Raw genomic sequence first — 15,249 nt, forward strand, 5'->3', positions numbered from 1 at the left:
TTGAGAACGTATTGTGCATTTGAGACCACGAACTTAGAGTATAATGAGCATGATTAGCCAAATTCAGGGTTGTCCAAAATATAGAGCGATGGTAGTGATGATTGTTTTGTCTGTGAGGGGTGCGCAAACTTTATGGGATGTTTTGACGAGATATGACATCGTAATTGGCTTACATTATACGGTGAATTACTTCGTTTTGTACGTAAATTATTTGGGTTATCCAAGTGTTAATATTGGCTAGGGTTAGATTAGATTTAAAGTGTGAGGTCATGAAACAAGATATAAACTGGACATGAATGATGTAATAGTTCTTTTCCAGCTACTGGAATCAACGATAGACATCCCACATGATTAAATTAAATTATGTCAAGACTTGTGCAGGGACATGTGAAACAAACCATTAGTCCGCGGAGATAGAATTTGTTGTTCATTAAGATTTCATTAAATCATTTAAATTTATTTAATTATTAAATTCAGTGAAAACCGTATTTTGAAATAACTTTAAATCAAGCGAATAACTTGGAGATGCATTCTGGAAATCTTAGTTTGTTTTCTGGGGAATGTGTAAATGTTAACGTAATGATTAAGGGGACATATCCGAAAGTAATGGATTTTACTGCCACAAAGTATTGTGAGCATTGCTATTGTTGTATTATTTAGCTTTGATTGATTGAGCAGTGAATGTGCTGGGGATAGAAAAGTGGAAACTTTGGTCATCAACCGATGTAACTTAAGTGTTTAGCCTTCAGCTTAGAAACTTGGATGGCCAGGGGGTCATCAACCTCAGTGACTTAGATTAGGGCCATATGCCACTGTAGCGTCATTTTCCTTGCGGTCATCATCCACAATGACTTTAAAGTAACTTAGAAGTTTAGATGTCGGTCCATGACATAGTCGCAGGTCACATCGATTCAATTAAGTGTCCATGCCGTATAACCACTGTGTGGCACACACCGATTGGACTGCCTTAATTATACCCAGATTCCAGAGTTCGTGTTACGAGGGCTGGACCATAAATAATCACTATGATGGTACATGTAGTCTCACATGGAAACCGAATTTAAGGATTTCGAGACTATCCTTTCTTTAACTAATAATTGAGACAATGGTTTCTAGTAAGGATGCCTATCAGGCAGTTACGTCAAAGGCTCACACCAGTGTTCTGGCCCTCTATGTAAAAATAATTGTGGTGTCCAGTGGACACGATTGAGTTAAATGATACCGTTGATAAATCAGAACTGCTTCATGAAATACTTGAATAAATAGGAACTTTTTTAAACAAACCTTTCATTTGAGTAGATAGATTAGAATTACTGAACCCTACCTTTATCTCAGCAAGTGACGAAGAACCCGATACGACCCAAGAGACAGATCTCATGGACTTTGCTGATAGGTAAGAAAGGTATGTATCCTTCAGTATGGACCAAAAGGGTTCATTATCAACAAGGTATTGTGGAAATTAGAGAACAATCTACTTTATATCACATGCAAGTAAAATCTTGTATCATAAAAGAAACGAACGTCTGAAGCCTTTCATTAAATATCAGCTCACGTCAGAACATTCTGGTTTTTCAAGGGATGAGGAACAAGGGGACAGAGTCTAAATATTCGTCAGATAGTTGAGAAGGCACGAGAATTCGCATTCCCTTGTTTCTGTGCCTCATTGACTATCAAATGGCCTTTGATTGTGTTCTGTGGACTGAACTATGGAATGTTCTAGAGGAAATGGGAATACCGTCTCATCTCATTTCACTTATAAAAGGCTTGTACAGAAATAACTTGGCCAAAGTAAGGGAGAATGGTGAATTATCATCGAATGTCAACATTTCTAAAAGTGTGAGACAAGGATGCATATTATCCCCTCAACTTTTTATCATCTAAGGTGAATACATCATGAGGAACGTCCTAGACAACTGAGAAGGAGGATTCTCGGTTGGTGGGAAGAAAATCACTAACCTACGTTTTGCGGACGATACTACACTTGTAGCCAGCAGTGTAGAGGATCTTGCTGAGATAATGGATCGTGTCCAACATGTAAGTTGTAATCTATGTGTGGAGATTAAATGAAGCAAGACAAAATTAACGTTCGTCAAGAAAGGTGCAGCGATACAGCTACACCACCTTGTACAGAATCAACTTAACCAAAGTAAGGGAGAATGGTGAATTATCTACGAATTTCAAAATTTCTAAAAGTGTGATAAAAGGATGCATATTATCGCCTCAACTGACAGTTTACTTACCTGGGTTCAATAATAGAGGATACAGGTAACTGCGAAAAGGAAGTCAAGCGTAGCATCTTGCTGGGACGTATAACTATGGCAAAAATAATGAAGCTCTGGGAAGATAGAGGAATTACACTGAATACGAAGAAAGGTCTAGTCCACTCATTTGTCTCCTTGATCTTCATGTATTCAGCCGAGACTTGGGTCATAAAAGCTAAAGATAGAAACCGAATCAACTCCTTCGAAATGTAATTCTGGAGAAGAGTGTTATCAATACCATGGACGGCTAGGCGAACAAATGACTCTGTCATCCAGGAAGTTCGAATTAAAGACAGCCTATGGCAAGTTGCAAACCAGAGAATACTGCAAATCGTTCACCACGTTATGAGGAGAAAGGATGGAAATCTGGAAAAAAAATAATTGTCCAAGGGAAACTATGTGGTGAAAGATCAACAGGATGAGTCGAAAAAAAAATGGGTTGATCAAATCAGAGAGATCACTAACTTGCCACGGAGAACTGCTGTCCGGAAGATGCAAGATCGCACAGAATGGCATCAACTTGCGGGGAATGCAACACGGTCATTAGGTAATTATACTTAGTCACGAGTGTAACGACTCGAGAAAGAGATTACATTGAAAATATAGTAATATTCTATACTGGTGACAATAAATCTATAAACTGTCATAAGAGAAAACTATCTACTTTTTGAACATCTGGATACATTGTTTAAAGAAACTAAGTAAGAAATTCCCTTTTTTTGAATTTTCTGAACTTTTAAAACGACAAATCAAATCAAATACACCTCTCCAGAACAGTATTATCTTGGTTAATGAGATATATACACGAGAACAAGTATTGTAAAAAAAAATTCTTTACAGTCCCAATTCTAAAGAAATGGCTTAGTACCATCTAACGATGACCGATTTAAATACAGATACTATTAAGTTTCGATTATAACCTTCTCGCATAATGATTCGTGGGACTTTTACTACGGTATATTCAGAGAATATTCAACATAAGAAGCATCATCAGAAAAAATGAGGGTTGAATTATGCGCGCACACAGGCCTGAAACACATATTTTCTATCTCAGGCTACTTGTAATTCGCTACTAGAGACAAGAGCGCGACTATGATGACAATTTTAACTGTCTGTGTGTAACCAGGCAATCGCCAGTTGGCATGCGAACTTAAGTTGTGATGTTCGTTTAAGGTGGCTTTCGAGTAAGAAACCAATAATTCAAATATTAATTCGAGACCAGAGAATAAAGTACAATTATATGCATTCATGCTGTATGAAAATATGAAAATCCACAGCATGTTGCCAGTCATTCGACCGGGTCGGGAATAGAATGAATGAAGCGGCAAGGATAGGAATTGTGCCGGCTGCTGAAGCCTGCCGCACAACTCTGGGGGAATGATTAATGAATAACAGATGAAATAAAATGATATTGGAGAATGTTGCTGGAATGGAATATGACAGGGAAAACCGGAGTACCCGGAGAAAAACCTGTCCAGCCTCCGCTTTGTCCAGCTCAAATCTCACATCGAGTGACCGGCGGAGGCTCACTCATTCTGTATAATAAGGAGAAAATTGTGGCTCAGGTGAGCATAATGTAAGCCTTTCATAGTTCAATTCAGTGCTCAAATACAGAACAGTAGTGTATCACAGATATTACCATTCGGATACTGCAGAATATCCAACATAAATATGAGACTTCTTCGAAGGATGTTTCAAGAAATTAACAGACTTTAGAGCCTTTCCAGTCATATCTATCACACAGAATTATTTGGCATATTGGGATAACACAGTGAAGCGAAAATTATTTCATGAGAAACAAAACCGTTTCCTTGTAGCCCAAAACGAAAGACGAAACCACGACACAAGAGGATTTCCGGAAACCCCACCACCTGAATTGCACTTCGGTCGTGCAGACTATCTGGGATCACGAGAGAAGGTTTGCTCACCATAAGCCAGGTACGCTACACATACCTTCATAGGAACGTGCACTTCCTTCCGGGTGAAACGACTACGCCTTTAATGCCTCGGCTAGGTAGTTGCAAACAGCGTATATATCTGAGGACCTAGGGAAAAAATACAGCCTCAAAACACATTATTTCAGAATAAATTGTTAAATATGAAAGGATTTCCAAGAAATAGGAGATCTGCAACGTGTACGTGATGTAAATATATGAAAGAAATGGATATAAAACAATGGCATATGATGGAATAAAGCAAGTTATTATCATCTGCGAGGTACATCACCTGCATATTTTTATCAAAAATATTAGTAAACAATAATCAAGTGTGAATAAGTATTTTTAATTTTGTACTGTTTTCATGAAAGCAAAAAAGGTAGCTTTAGTGAACTTGCGTAAATTTCCCCAATGAAAATTGAATCTATATACATGATTTTGTTTTGAGGATACACAGGTAAATTAACATGATCAATTAGTCAATCAATCAATCAATCAATCAATCAATCAATCAATCAATCAATCAATCAATCAATCAATCAATCAATCAATCAATCAATCAATCAATCAATCAATCAATCAATCAATCAATCACTACTGATCTGCATTTAGGGCAGTCTCCCAGCTGGTAGATCCCCTATTCTTGTTTTCCTAGCCTTTTCTTAAATGATTACAAAGAAATTGGAAATTTATTGAACATCTCCCTTGGTAAGTTATCCCAATCCCTAACTCCCCTTCCTACAAACGAATATTTGTCCCAATTTGACATCTTGAATTGCAACTTTATGCACATTTTAAAGAAACCACTCAAACGTATTCGTCTACTAATGTCATTCCACGCCATCTCTCCACTGACAGCTCGGAACATACCGCTTAGTCGAGCACCTCGTCTCCTTTCTCCCAAGTCTTCCCAGCCCAAACTTTGCAACATTTTTTAACGTTACTATTTTGTCGGAAATCAAAAATGTACGCATAGCAAAGTCTCTTAAATATTAAATTCTAGTAAAAATTTGAGTAAATATAGATAACTAAAGTTATTCACTACAACGCAAAGAAATGAATAAGAATGTTGACCGTGGCAAGTAACATAAATGGATATGTAGATTTTTACTCAGTCAGAATAATGCACTTATACTAATTGCGAACTTATAACGATGATTTCTTCTAAACGAATTGCCCTAGTTGGAGCAAAAGAAATGCTATCATTTGCCATATTAACCTACAAATAAGTAGAATTAAACTTACGCACTTTTACCTGAATCTCACGGATATAGCCTACTGTATATTCTCTACGTGAAATATAATATGATGCAAATTGAGGAATCATAAAATGCCCACTTTACTGGACGAAATATGTCATTCTGCGCTCAGTAATGTTGTTATGTCAGCCTTTAAGTCTGAACTGTCCGTTTTTATTATTGAGTGTGTTCGACAGACTTGAAAGCTCTCACATTCTCACTATAAACAAGCCGAAATGGTAACCCTTGGCTTCTAGCAATCGGTCCAAGCTTTCTGATATGACAGTAAATAATTCTCATTCTGCTGTGCGGTTAACTCTGCATTCAAGCAGAACCCTATAGGAATAGACGGGCACGGTGGAGAAAGAACACATTCTACCGACGTCTGGCGGGGGAAAAAATGGCGAGAATGGCAGGCAAAATGTGTGCGCTTGCGACAAACAACTGCACACTGTCCAGAAACCTTGGTCGGCTCGGACTTATATTAAAGTTAATTCACAGCAATGCTCCTGGAAGCATCTCTCAATCATTTCGAAAACCATTTTAAATTAAATTCAGTATTATAATCAATCAATAACGTGCGTTGTAGATACCGGAACTTTTAACGTGAAATTTGCTAACATTAAACCGGTAGCTGACGTGGATGTAAAATGTTACTGCCTTGGCTAAGGAAATGTTACAGTACAGTTTACGGTTGAGATACCCTATATAAAGGCTTTCTCTGTTTTATCGTTGATCAAGATAAGTATAGGAAATTTTGACAGCACAAAAGCATCATTTTGTATCTGTTCGTATAAAAGAGAAAAAATGAAAACCTACAACCTGTTTTCGAGTCATTGACCGGGTCAGGGATGTAATGAATGAAGCAGATACAGGCTATTAGTACGATGGGGTAGCCACTCCCAAAGTGATTTTTTAAAAACTGTTAGATAAAATTATAATGGAGAGAGTTGCTGGAATGAAATATGGCAGGGAAAACCGGAGTACCTGGAGAAAAACCTGTCCTGCCTCCGCTTTGTCCAGCACAAATCTCACGTGGAGTGACCGGGATCTGAACCACGGTATCCATCGGTGAGAGGCCAACGCGCTGCTGTCGGAGTCACGGAGGCACTTTCGTTTAAAAGACTCGAACAGCAATATTAATGGCTTTAAGTGCCTAGTTCTACTTTGTCAAATATATTACACAATACACAATCGTGAAAATGGATGGCTTACTTAACAGGACCAGAGAGATACTATTTAGAAAATTAAGGAGAAATCACTCACCCAAAATCTTAGAGACAAATATCCGACTCGTTGGCTGAACGTTCAGCGTACTGGCCTTCGGTTCAGAGGGTCCCGGGTTCGATTCCCGGCCGGGTCGGGGATTTTAACCTTAATTGGTTAATTCCAATGGCACGGGGGCTGGGTGTATGTGTTGTCTTCATCATCATTTCATCCTCATCACGACGCGCAGGTCGCCTACGGGAGTCAAATAGAAAGACCTGCACCTGGCAAGCCGAACCCGTCGTGGGATATCCCGGCACTAAAAGCCATACGACATTTCATTTCATTTCATTTAGAGACAAATATCAACTGAAAGGATAAAACCATCACTTTGTATGTGTTCGTAAAAGCATGGAACATAAATATTTAAAAATGGGCTCAAATGCCTAGGTCTACTCTCTCCAGGATAAATTCAAATGTGTACGACCATGAATGTCCCATCTCCCTTCGTCTTGTGCACATTACAAAGCTATGAAAGGGGCGACTGAGTGAGAAGTTATGACGTCATGGTTTACTGAATGGTTGTGGTCCGTCCGCTGCTAGCCCTGCCCAGTGTTATGAAGCTCGTTGTTTGCTACATTCCCTTCGGTACTTTCATATTAGTTATTAAAAGGGAAAATAATTTAAACACAGAGCTGCAGTACACAAACGTACGGAGTTTTTCAGAGAGCCGCAGACCTTGAAGTTCAAACATAAAATATTAGTCTGTATCTACCGCCTAGCGAGTTTCTCATCTGGAAGGTTACAAATAATACAATTAAAAGAGCAGTTGTCATTCGCAGAAATAATGTATGCAGCTCTTAGGTTATATTTTCAGCTTTTGTAGGCTTTATAGGTTTCTGTTCCTTTGAATTCCGTTGAAGTGCACCTAGTTATATATTTATTTGGACAGATTTCCATTTTCATTCAGATATAAGATGTTCTGAGATTTAAGAAAATGCGTTATAAAATCCATTGACATATGTGTACTGTTTTAAATCTCAATATCATGCCTTTGCTGGCGAGACCTAGTGTTTACAGTGCGCTATGTCTTCTGGTATGAGCTAGAGCAATTTTGTTACTTTCATTGATATGTCTCGCTCTCATCCTTGGGTTTGACAATATGGAAGTTACTGAGGTGTGAGCGATGCTAGTAATGCCATTCCTTATGCAGCCAGTCCCTGCTATGAATGGTGTGATTATGTTGCTCATTAGGTCCGTTAGTGCATGCATTTCAGTTGGCCTTGTAGACTGATATGTAATAGCAAATTCTGGCCTCATTGAGAAAAGCAACGGGGAATTACTTGACTCCTCATATCTCTAGTACGCGTCTTCAGTGATGCCTGGGCTATGTATGACAGCTGATTGTTGAGCCGTTGAGAATTCAGCCAGCCTTCGGTGTGAGGACTGAACATAAACATCTTATTCATAATTTGGAGGTAACAGACATGAAAGTAGCGAGAACGATTACCCGTACAAACTAATAGCAGCACTGGTAAGGGCCTACACGCACTGAAGAGATTAAGACAAAGTCAGGAATGAACTTAGTGGATGAAGATGTACGCATGAATTGGCTTTGCTTGTGAGGTTATGTGAGGTGAGTGGAGGATATCTAGGAGAATAATGGACTTTGTCAAGGAGGGGAAAAGGGGCCACATTTTCGATGGTTAGCCTCCAGTTTTTAATGATTTAAGTACAAGAGATATAGATTGAACGAGACCACAATGCTAATTACAAATAATGTAATATTATAGACACTTAATGAATTCACAGAGCCTTGCAGACTGAACACTGAAAGGCACAATAGCTTGTAAAGAAGAGATACATATTTCTTATTTAAAAGCTCAGTGGATGAAGTTGTGCAAATAAGCCAGCTGTGGTGGTAGAGTCATGTGAGACGAATGGAGAAGGATAGTTAGGAGAGCAATACACTTGAATATCATCTAGTAAAGAGTACCTGGACCCTTATTTACTGAAGCCGTACTTATCTGTATGCCAGATCCAGAGTACTGTGTGTTGTTCATTAATGAAAAGATTTAGTATTGGCCAGAGGAGCTCAGTATCTTCAAAGGGAGACCACCGGTGAAGTGACTCTGAAATGGAGACGTGAAGGTAGGCCGGATAAAAACATATCATTACAGGAACCATTAAGCGTTCAAGAATGGTGTTGGTGAAAATTTCCAGATATCGACAGAAACAATCAGCTGTGAATTCCAGTGCTATGTAATTGTACAGCCAGTGCCGCGATGACTGTACGTCCAGAGTTGGGAGGAATGATGTTCCGTGGGCAATCAGCTAAGTGTCACCAAAAGAGCGATGTCACCGGAATGCGGAGAAATTAAAACGTATGTTCTGAACACACCATACGATGTGGCAATCCTAGAGGGATATTTAGGTGTAGTAAATGCCTGGAGAATGATACTTACTAGGACGTGAAGTTCCAATAATAATATTAGGAGGAAGTGGTATTACAATGAGGGGGAATATCTAAAACATACTGTCTGCGGTATTGTTCCGCGATGGCCGTTGCTGTGTATGCTCCCTCCCGTAATGAAATGCCCGTTTAGGAGTGGTTTTGGGCCAGTAAAGTCTCGGAATTGAAATGGCCATCCCAGAGTCCTGACCCGAATTACGCAGAATATGTTAAGGATGAGTTAGGAAGCCGAATTCACTCCAAACCCAACGACCAACACAATAAACTGCTTTGGCCATATTTTTCAGGCAAACATCGGCTGCTGTTCCTCAACAGCTGGTCAGACTCATGGTAGAAATTACCTGTGTAAGAGATCGCTCTTATAAGGGCAAAAGGTGAACAAAGACATCCCATATTTTTGTCTACTTCTGTGCAGTGTATAACAGGAAATGTCTGATTACAGTTTGATGTAGGTGGTCGGATGATTTTGAGCCGATAATGCATATTTTCAAATGTACTGTAAGTTAATTTACCTCAACATTTCATACACTTTATTTCAATAAGGGCATTTCCATTTCTGTTTTCGTAGGTCAACCCTCATGGGATTCGATCTGAACCGTTCCTGGCATCAGATTTCCCGATGGGCTCATCCAACACTTCACGCGGTCCACGATTTGCTAACAGAACTGGATGCATCCAAGGTACGTCAAGAAAGAGCACGTAATATTGAACTGGTCTGTAAATATGCATATTTGAATGTATTTTTAGTCCTCAGACTGAAGGTTGAGTTTCACCACCATCTCTTATTGGAAAATCAGGTGTCACTAAAGAGCTAGATGGCTCAGTCACTTATTAGCATGCCAAGCTCACTGAAAAGTTTAAACTAATCGGCCATACAAGTGACACCTTCACATTTCGTCACAGGTACTGGTTGGATTAGAAACGATATTATTAGTACTCAGGTATCAGTACCTTAGTATTCTCAAAGTCAACGATGAGACTGAATGAAACAAGCTCATTCTATTCAACTTCCGAAAACACAGTGAAGATTGGCAGTGCGGTTAGGAGCGCGCAGCTGTGTGCTTGCATCCAGGAGATAGTGGGTTCGAACCCCTATATCGGCAGCCCTGAAGATGGTTTTCCGTGGTTTCCCATTTTCACACCAGATAAATGGTGGGGCTGTACCTTAATTAAAGCCAGGGCCGTTTCCTTCACATTCCTAGGCCTTTCCTATCCCATCGTCGCCATAAGACCTATCTGTGTCGGTGGGACGTAAAGCAACGAGCAAAAAAAAAAAAGGAATTCTGGGGGTAATCCGAGTCTAAAATTACAGTATGGCTTTGCCAGTGGAGCTTTTACTGTGGTACATATCATGTCTGCATTTCAACTTGATGCCGCTGTTGCAAGAAAAGTTACAACTTTTACACTTTCTGACTCTGCACGGCTGAATGACTCAAAGGGTAAAAACCTGCTGAACCCAAGTTAGTGAGTTAGTCTGGTGTTATCTGAAGATTCAAAGTACGCCTGCCTCATATCTGTAGATTCACCACCAACATTGAAAGAATTCCCGCGGGGGAAATTTACCGCAACTGAGCGTCTCGAAAAAGCGTAAGCGTAGCTAATGGGACGTAAAACTAATAATATTATTATTCCTTTTTAAAACCGACATGCACTTATCTGATTTTATAATAATAATTTCGTGTGGTTATTTCTAGTCGAGTGCAGCCCTTGTAAGGCAGACCCTCCGATGAGGGTAGGCGGCATCTGCCATGTGTAGGTAACTGCGTGTTATTGTGGTGGAGGATAGTGTTATGTGTGGTGTGTGAGTTGCAGGGATGTTGGGGACAGCACAAACACCCAGCCCCCGGGCCATTGGAATTAACCAATGAAGGTTAAAATCCCTGACCCGGCCGGGAATCGAACCCGGGACCATCTGAACCGAAGGACAGTACGCTGACCATTCAGCCAACGAGTCGGACTAAACTCGTCTCCTCGTACCGAGGTGATGCAGCTCTTTTCAGGCACACCCCCATTGGAGGTGAGCTGCATGTACCATTTCAATCACATACCAGCCCTCCTGCCATTCTTAAATTTCTAGCAGTACCGGGAATCGAACCCAGTCCCCCGAGGACGGCAGCTAATAACACTGACCGTTACTCTACGGAGGCGGACATTTTATAATTATACTGCTAAATTACATACTAAGGAGTTACCACACAGGCAACTGAAACCCGTACCGACACATTTACAGCTTCAATTTCTTTATCAATACTATATTCATTCATTGACTGGAAATGGCCCACTTTATCTCTCCACTCATGGAAATGTGAAGATCACAATGGGTAAACGGATCAATAATAAACACATGAGAGTGAAAAATGATGTCTTACTGGTATTTCCCTGGTCTGTTGTTACTCAAGGAGCCTCGGAAATCGCAAGAAATTGTATTAATTTGGTAAGTATACTTTCAGAGCTGAATAACTGGTAATTATGAATTTATTCTGTCAAGTGACTTTCGAAGTAGTATGCGTACTTGTAGTTACGTAGTTGGGATAGAAATAGGAGCCACAGAACGTGAAATAAGACTGCATCTCAGAACATCGCTTTAATAAATGTTTAATAATCTGTGTATTGGGCATCAGACGACTCCTACCCAGCCAGATAGTCTGCAGATATTGGAGTGCATTGTGGTCAATATAGCGACATCCTAGGCCGTATTACTTGGTTTTTGTGACGAAGTCCACTGCTTCTCATATCAACAGTCCATCGGTATCACGAGTCTAAATCACGTTCCACCTCAGAGTCCAAGACTAAAAATTATTGGAAATCAAACCAGGGGCCTCTGCGTAAGAGCCAGGCACCAGTTACTGCACTGTTCCACAATTTTCCTTGAGTAAGTTCGAGAAGGACCAAGGAGATACTGCATATTAAGATTAGGCGACGAGATTCACAATGACTCAGAATCTAACCGCCGAACTGCGGCCTTCCAGGTCTGTCGTGAAAAATGCACTGGCCTGTTGATGAATGAATCAAATACATATCTATAATTTCAGTAGCGAGGAAGAAAGATCGTGCTACACTGCCAGTCATTAAAATCTCAAGAACAAGAAGAACGCGAGCCATCAGAACCAAATTTATTGGACAGAACACCTACAGGTGTCATGTTTACGCTTGTAGCTCGGTACGACGTGCAGAACGAAGGAAAATCAGTCATGTGTGGCCACACCACGGTGGCAATAACCGTTGCTACACGACGCGGAATTCAGAGGAAGAGTCTATGGATGTCAGTCTGAGATATCTCACTCCATACTGCTCCCTTCCATCCCCAAAAGTGTATCCGTTGTGACTGCGGGTGTCGTTAGACAGTCCCGTTGCCTTCCAACCATGGACCACACACTTTCGATGAACGATACATCCGAGGAACGCGCTGGCCATGAAAGCAATGTGACTTGGCTGTCATCCAGGAACCACCGCCCGCTGATCGATATGTGCCACTTGCGGTTGCGACCCATCAGGCTCCAGCACGTCCGTGATGTAAAAGTTGCTGGTCAGCGTACCAGCGATGTGGACTAGGCTCTAGCGGGACTGGAATCCGATGGCACCTTATTCCATAACACGGGATGCCAGGTCGGTATGACGGTGCCAAGGCATGCGCCACCGTACCGACAAGCACGGATGTGACCATAGTGGTTCTGCAAGCAGAAATGGAATTTGTCGGATATGATGATGGCATGCCGTTCCATCCCTCCAGGCCCAACATTGCAGGCAACATTGCAGCCGCTGGCGCCTGTAGTGAGCAATCTGAGGGAATTGCACTAACGGGCGCTTGGACAAATGCTCATACGTGTAGACATAGACTTAAGTGCCACATGCCTGAATTCCTAAGTAAGGGTGTTTGTTGAAGATGTGCGCCATGTACACTAGATGTCTGTCGTCGCGCTTGTTAGTTCGACGGCTTCTTGAACGTCGCTCAAGAGAACGCATCCCTCCTCAACCCACCGACCGCGAAATACGCTTCCACATTGAGCCTTCCCACCAAGAGTTACTTCATTAACGTTTTTATTATTCAGAAACGATGCTTGCAATCGTCACTTTTCTGACATGACAAGCTTACCAGTCACACTCTCTCTAGGATTCTCCCATTTCATCAAGCTACTTCCTATGCTTCTATAGGACCTAGCGAGCGCTTGTTGATGGCTGCTCACTATAATGACTTAGTGCTGCTTACACGTCACATTTCATAGTCCTGCACATGACCATTACATTGAGGATACTGATAACCCTGGTGACGACACTGAGCAAGCATCCAATCAATAACAGGACAAGGCTGTATGTTCAGTTTCACTCTTCCTAGGCCAATCATTGTAGATATGACAACATCACATCTAGTCTAGTCTAGTATAGTCCAGACACACCAGTTCGGCACTTTGAAACAATTCCTACAAAGGAATAGTATCTAGGTGTGCTGCATTGAACATCTGAATTGGTACACTATTCATGCATCGCAGCACCATACCTCAAGCAAATGAAAGAACTCAGCGTGTTTGTTATTGAAGCACTTGCAAAACAGGTTTAGTATTCGATGGATACTTCCTATCATTAAATATTTTCTGTTAAATATTTTGAATATTTTAAGAGTGTCTGTTCAAAAGGTGTTATTTCCACTTCCAAAAAATAAATTAATTTCATATACATGTGTCGGCGCGACGTAAAGCAAAATTGTATAATAATAATACAACTGTTTTTCATTGTCACTTGGAAACAAACCTTGATGAGAAATAATCAACTAGGTTAATTAATTAATTAATTAATTTCACTTTACTTGGACTCGTTGTGAAATCATTATAACCAAACGTATATTCCACACACAGTATATGAGAATATTTTCGTGATATGACCCGTGTACAATCACGTGTCGCCTATTTTGTCATTATCCACATTTCTCACCTTAGTGTATATCGTCAAAACCCAGGATAACATAAAATCCTTTGAAACGTTGTACAAGATAAAACTCGTCCATCTTATAAACCTGAATTATGGCTGGTATCGCTTAGGAATGCACAAATATACATGTACCTACTTTACTTCCATATTATGTCATGTACAGGGCATGGTTAGGTGCTAGTATAGAATGTGAGCCACTCAAGTAACTTTTGGTCCAGCCAAAGTTATGAAAGAAAGTAAAGAGTGTCTAAACAGTATTAAAGCAAATCCGTACCGTCACCTTCAAGAAGAGTTATAATTTAAAAGTAACACTCATACGCACTTGTCTTGTAAAAAGTTTTTTTCAAGTTTGGATTCACACAATTCAGTTTTAAAACTTGGATAAGAAAAAGAACCAAGATACATACTGCACCAGTGGACACTAGCGTTTCATAATGAATTACTTTGTTTAATCAGAAGACAGCGCAGTGCAATTAACTACTTCAGTCAGTGGCTACAGGTCAGGGAGCGGTGATGCGGATATAGGCAACATCTCTCTGAGATGGGGAAGGAAATACGCCCCAATGAACAGTTAGTTCACTACATCGGGGGCGCAATGAAGTAGTGAAGTGGAAACTGAATTGAAACGCACTTTCTTAGATGTAACAGCATTTTTTTTTCAGGAAATCAAATACGTAGCTGGCCGTTAAGATTGCAACTCTATGAAAGAGAAGAGCTGCTGTAGCCATATAGACCTTGTGGTACAAGAGGGAAATCCTTACACTTTCACCCTGGTTCCACTGTGAAATCAGCATTTCGTGAAACCACCATGGGTTTCAAAAACTGCCAATAAATCCCGCAGGGTGAAGTGCAAGGACATTGTATGTGCATTCGCACATTTCGTGCAGAAATAAAAAGGGAAATACCTTCCTTTATTTTAACTGAAATTTTCCATGAGCAGGTAACTTATGATGGATAAATTAAGATATGTTTAGCATATAAATCCTCGAACCACCTGCGTCCGGACTGTCCCTTGCTCCAGAAGCGTACACTAGATAGAAGTGCTGTATCTGCTCCACTTAGTAACAGTACGGGAGTATCTGATACCAGCGAAATAGAGAGCGACTCGGCTAGTAAACAAACAGCCCTGTGGTCTGCTGTTGTTACCCAGTCCGAGTATGATAGGGCAGCCGACAGCATCACAGATAGCAGTTGTGAACAAGCCACGCAGT

The 15,249-nt window shown here is 40.5% G+C and overlaps 1 protein-coding gene across 1 annotated transcript in view; it reads left to right on the top strand.

Moving 5' to 3' along the window:
* The window catches only part of LOC136863589 (cytosolic carboxypeptidase 6), a 1,034,988-nt gene that overhangs the window by 821,108 nt on the left and 198,631 nt on the right, over positions 1-15,249 (top strand). Inside the window, exon 8 of the mRNA XM_068226007.1 lies at positions 9,684-9,795. Within this exon, the coding sequence (XP_068082108.1) occupies positions 9,684-9,795 (112 nt within the window). The remainder of the gene's footprint in view (positions 1-9,683; positions 9,796-15,249) is intronic.

The sequence above is a fragment of the Anabrus simplex genome, chromosome 2 (assembly GCF_040414725.1).
Source record: "Anabrus simplex isolate iqAnaSimp1 chromosome 2, ASM4041472v1, whole genome shotgun sequence".
Lineage (NCBI taxonomy): Eukaryota > Metazoa > Arthropoda > Insecta > Orthoptera > Tettigoniidae > Anabrus > Anabrus simplex.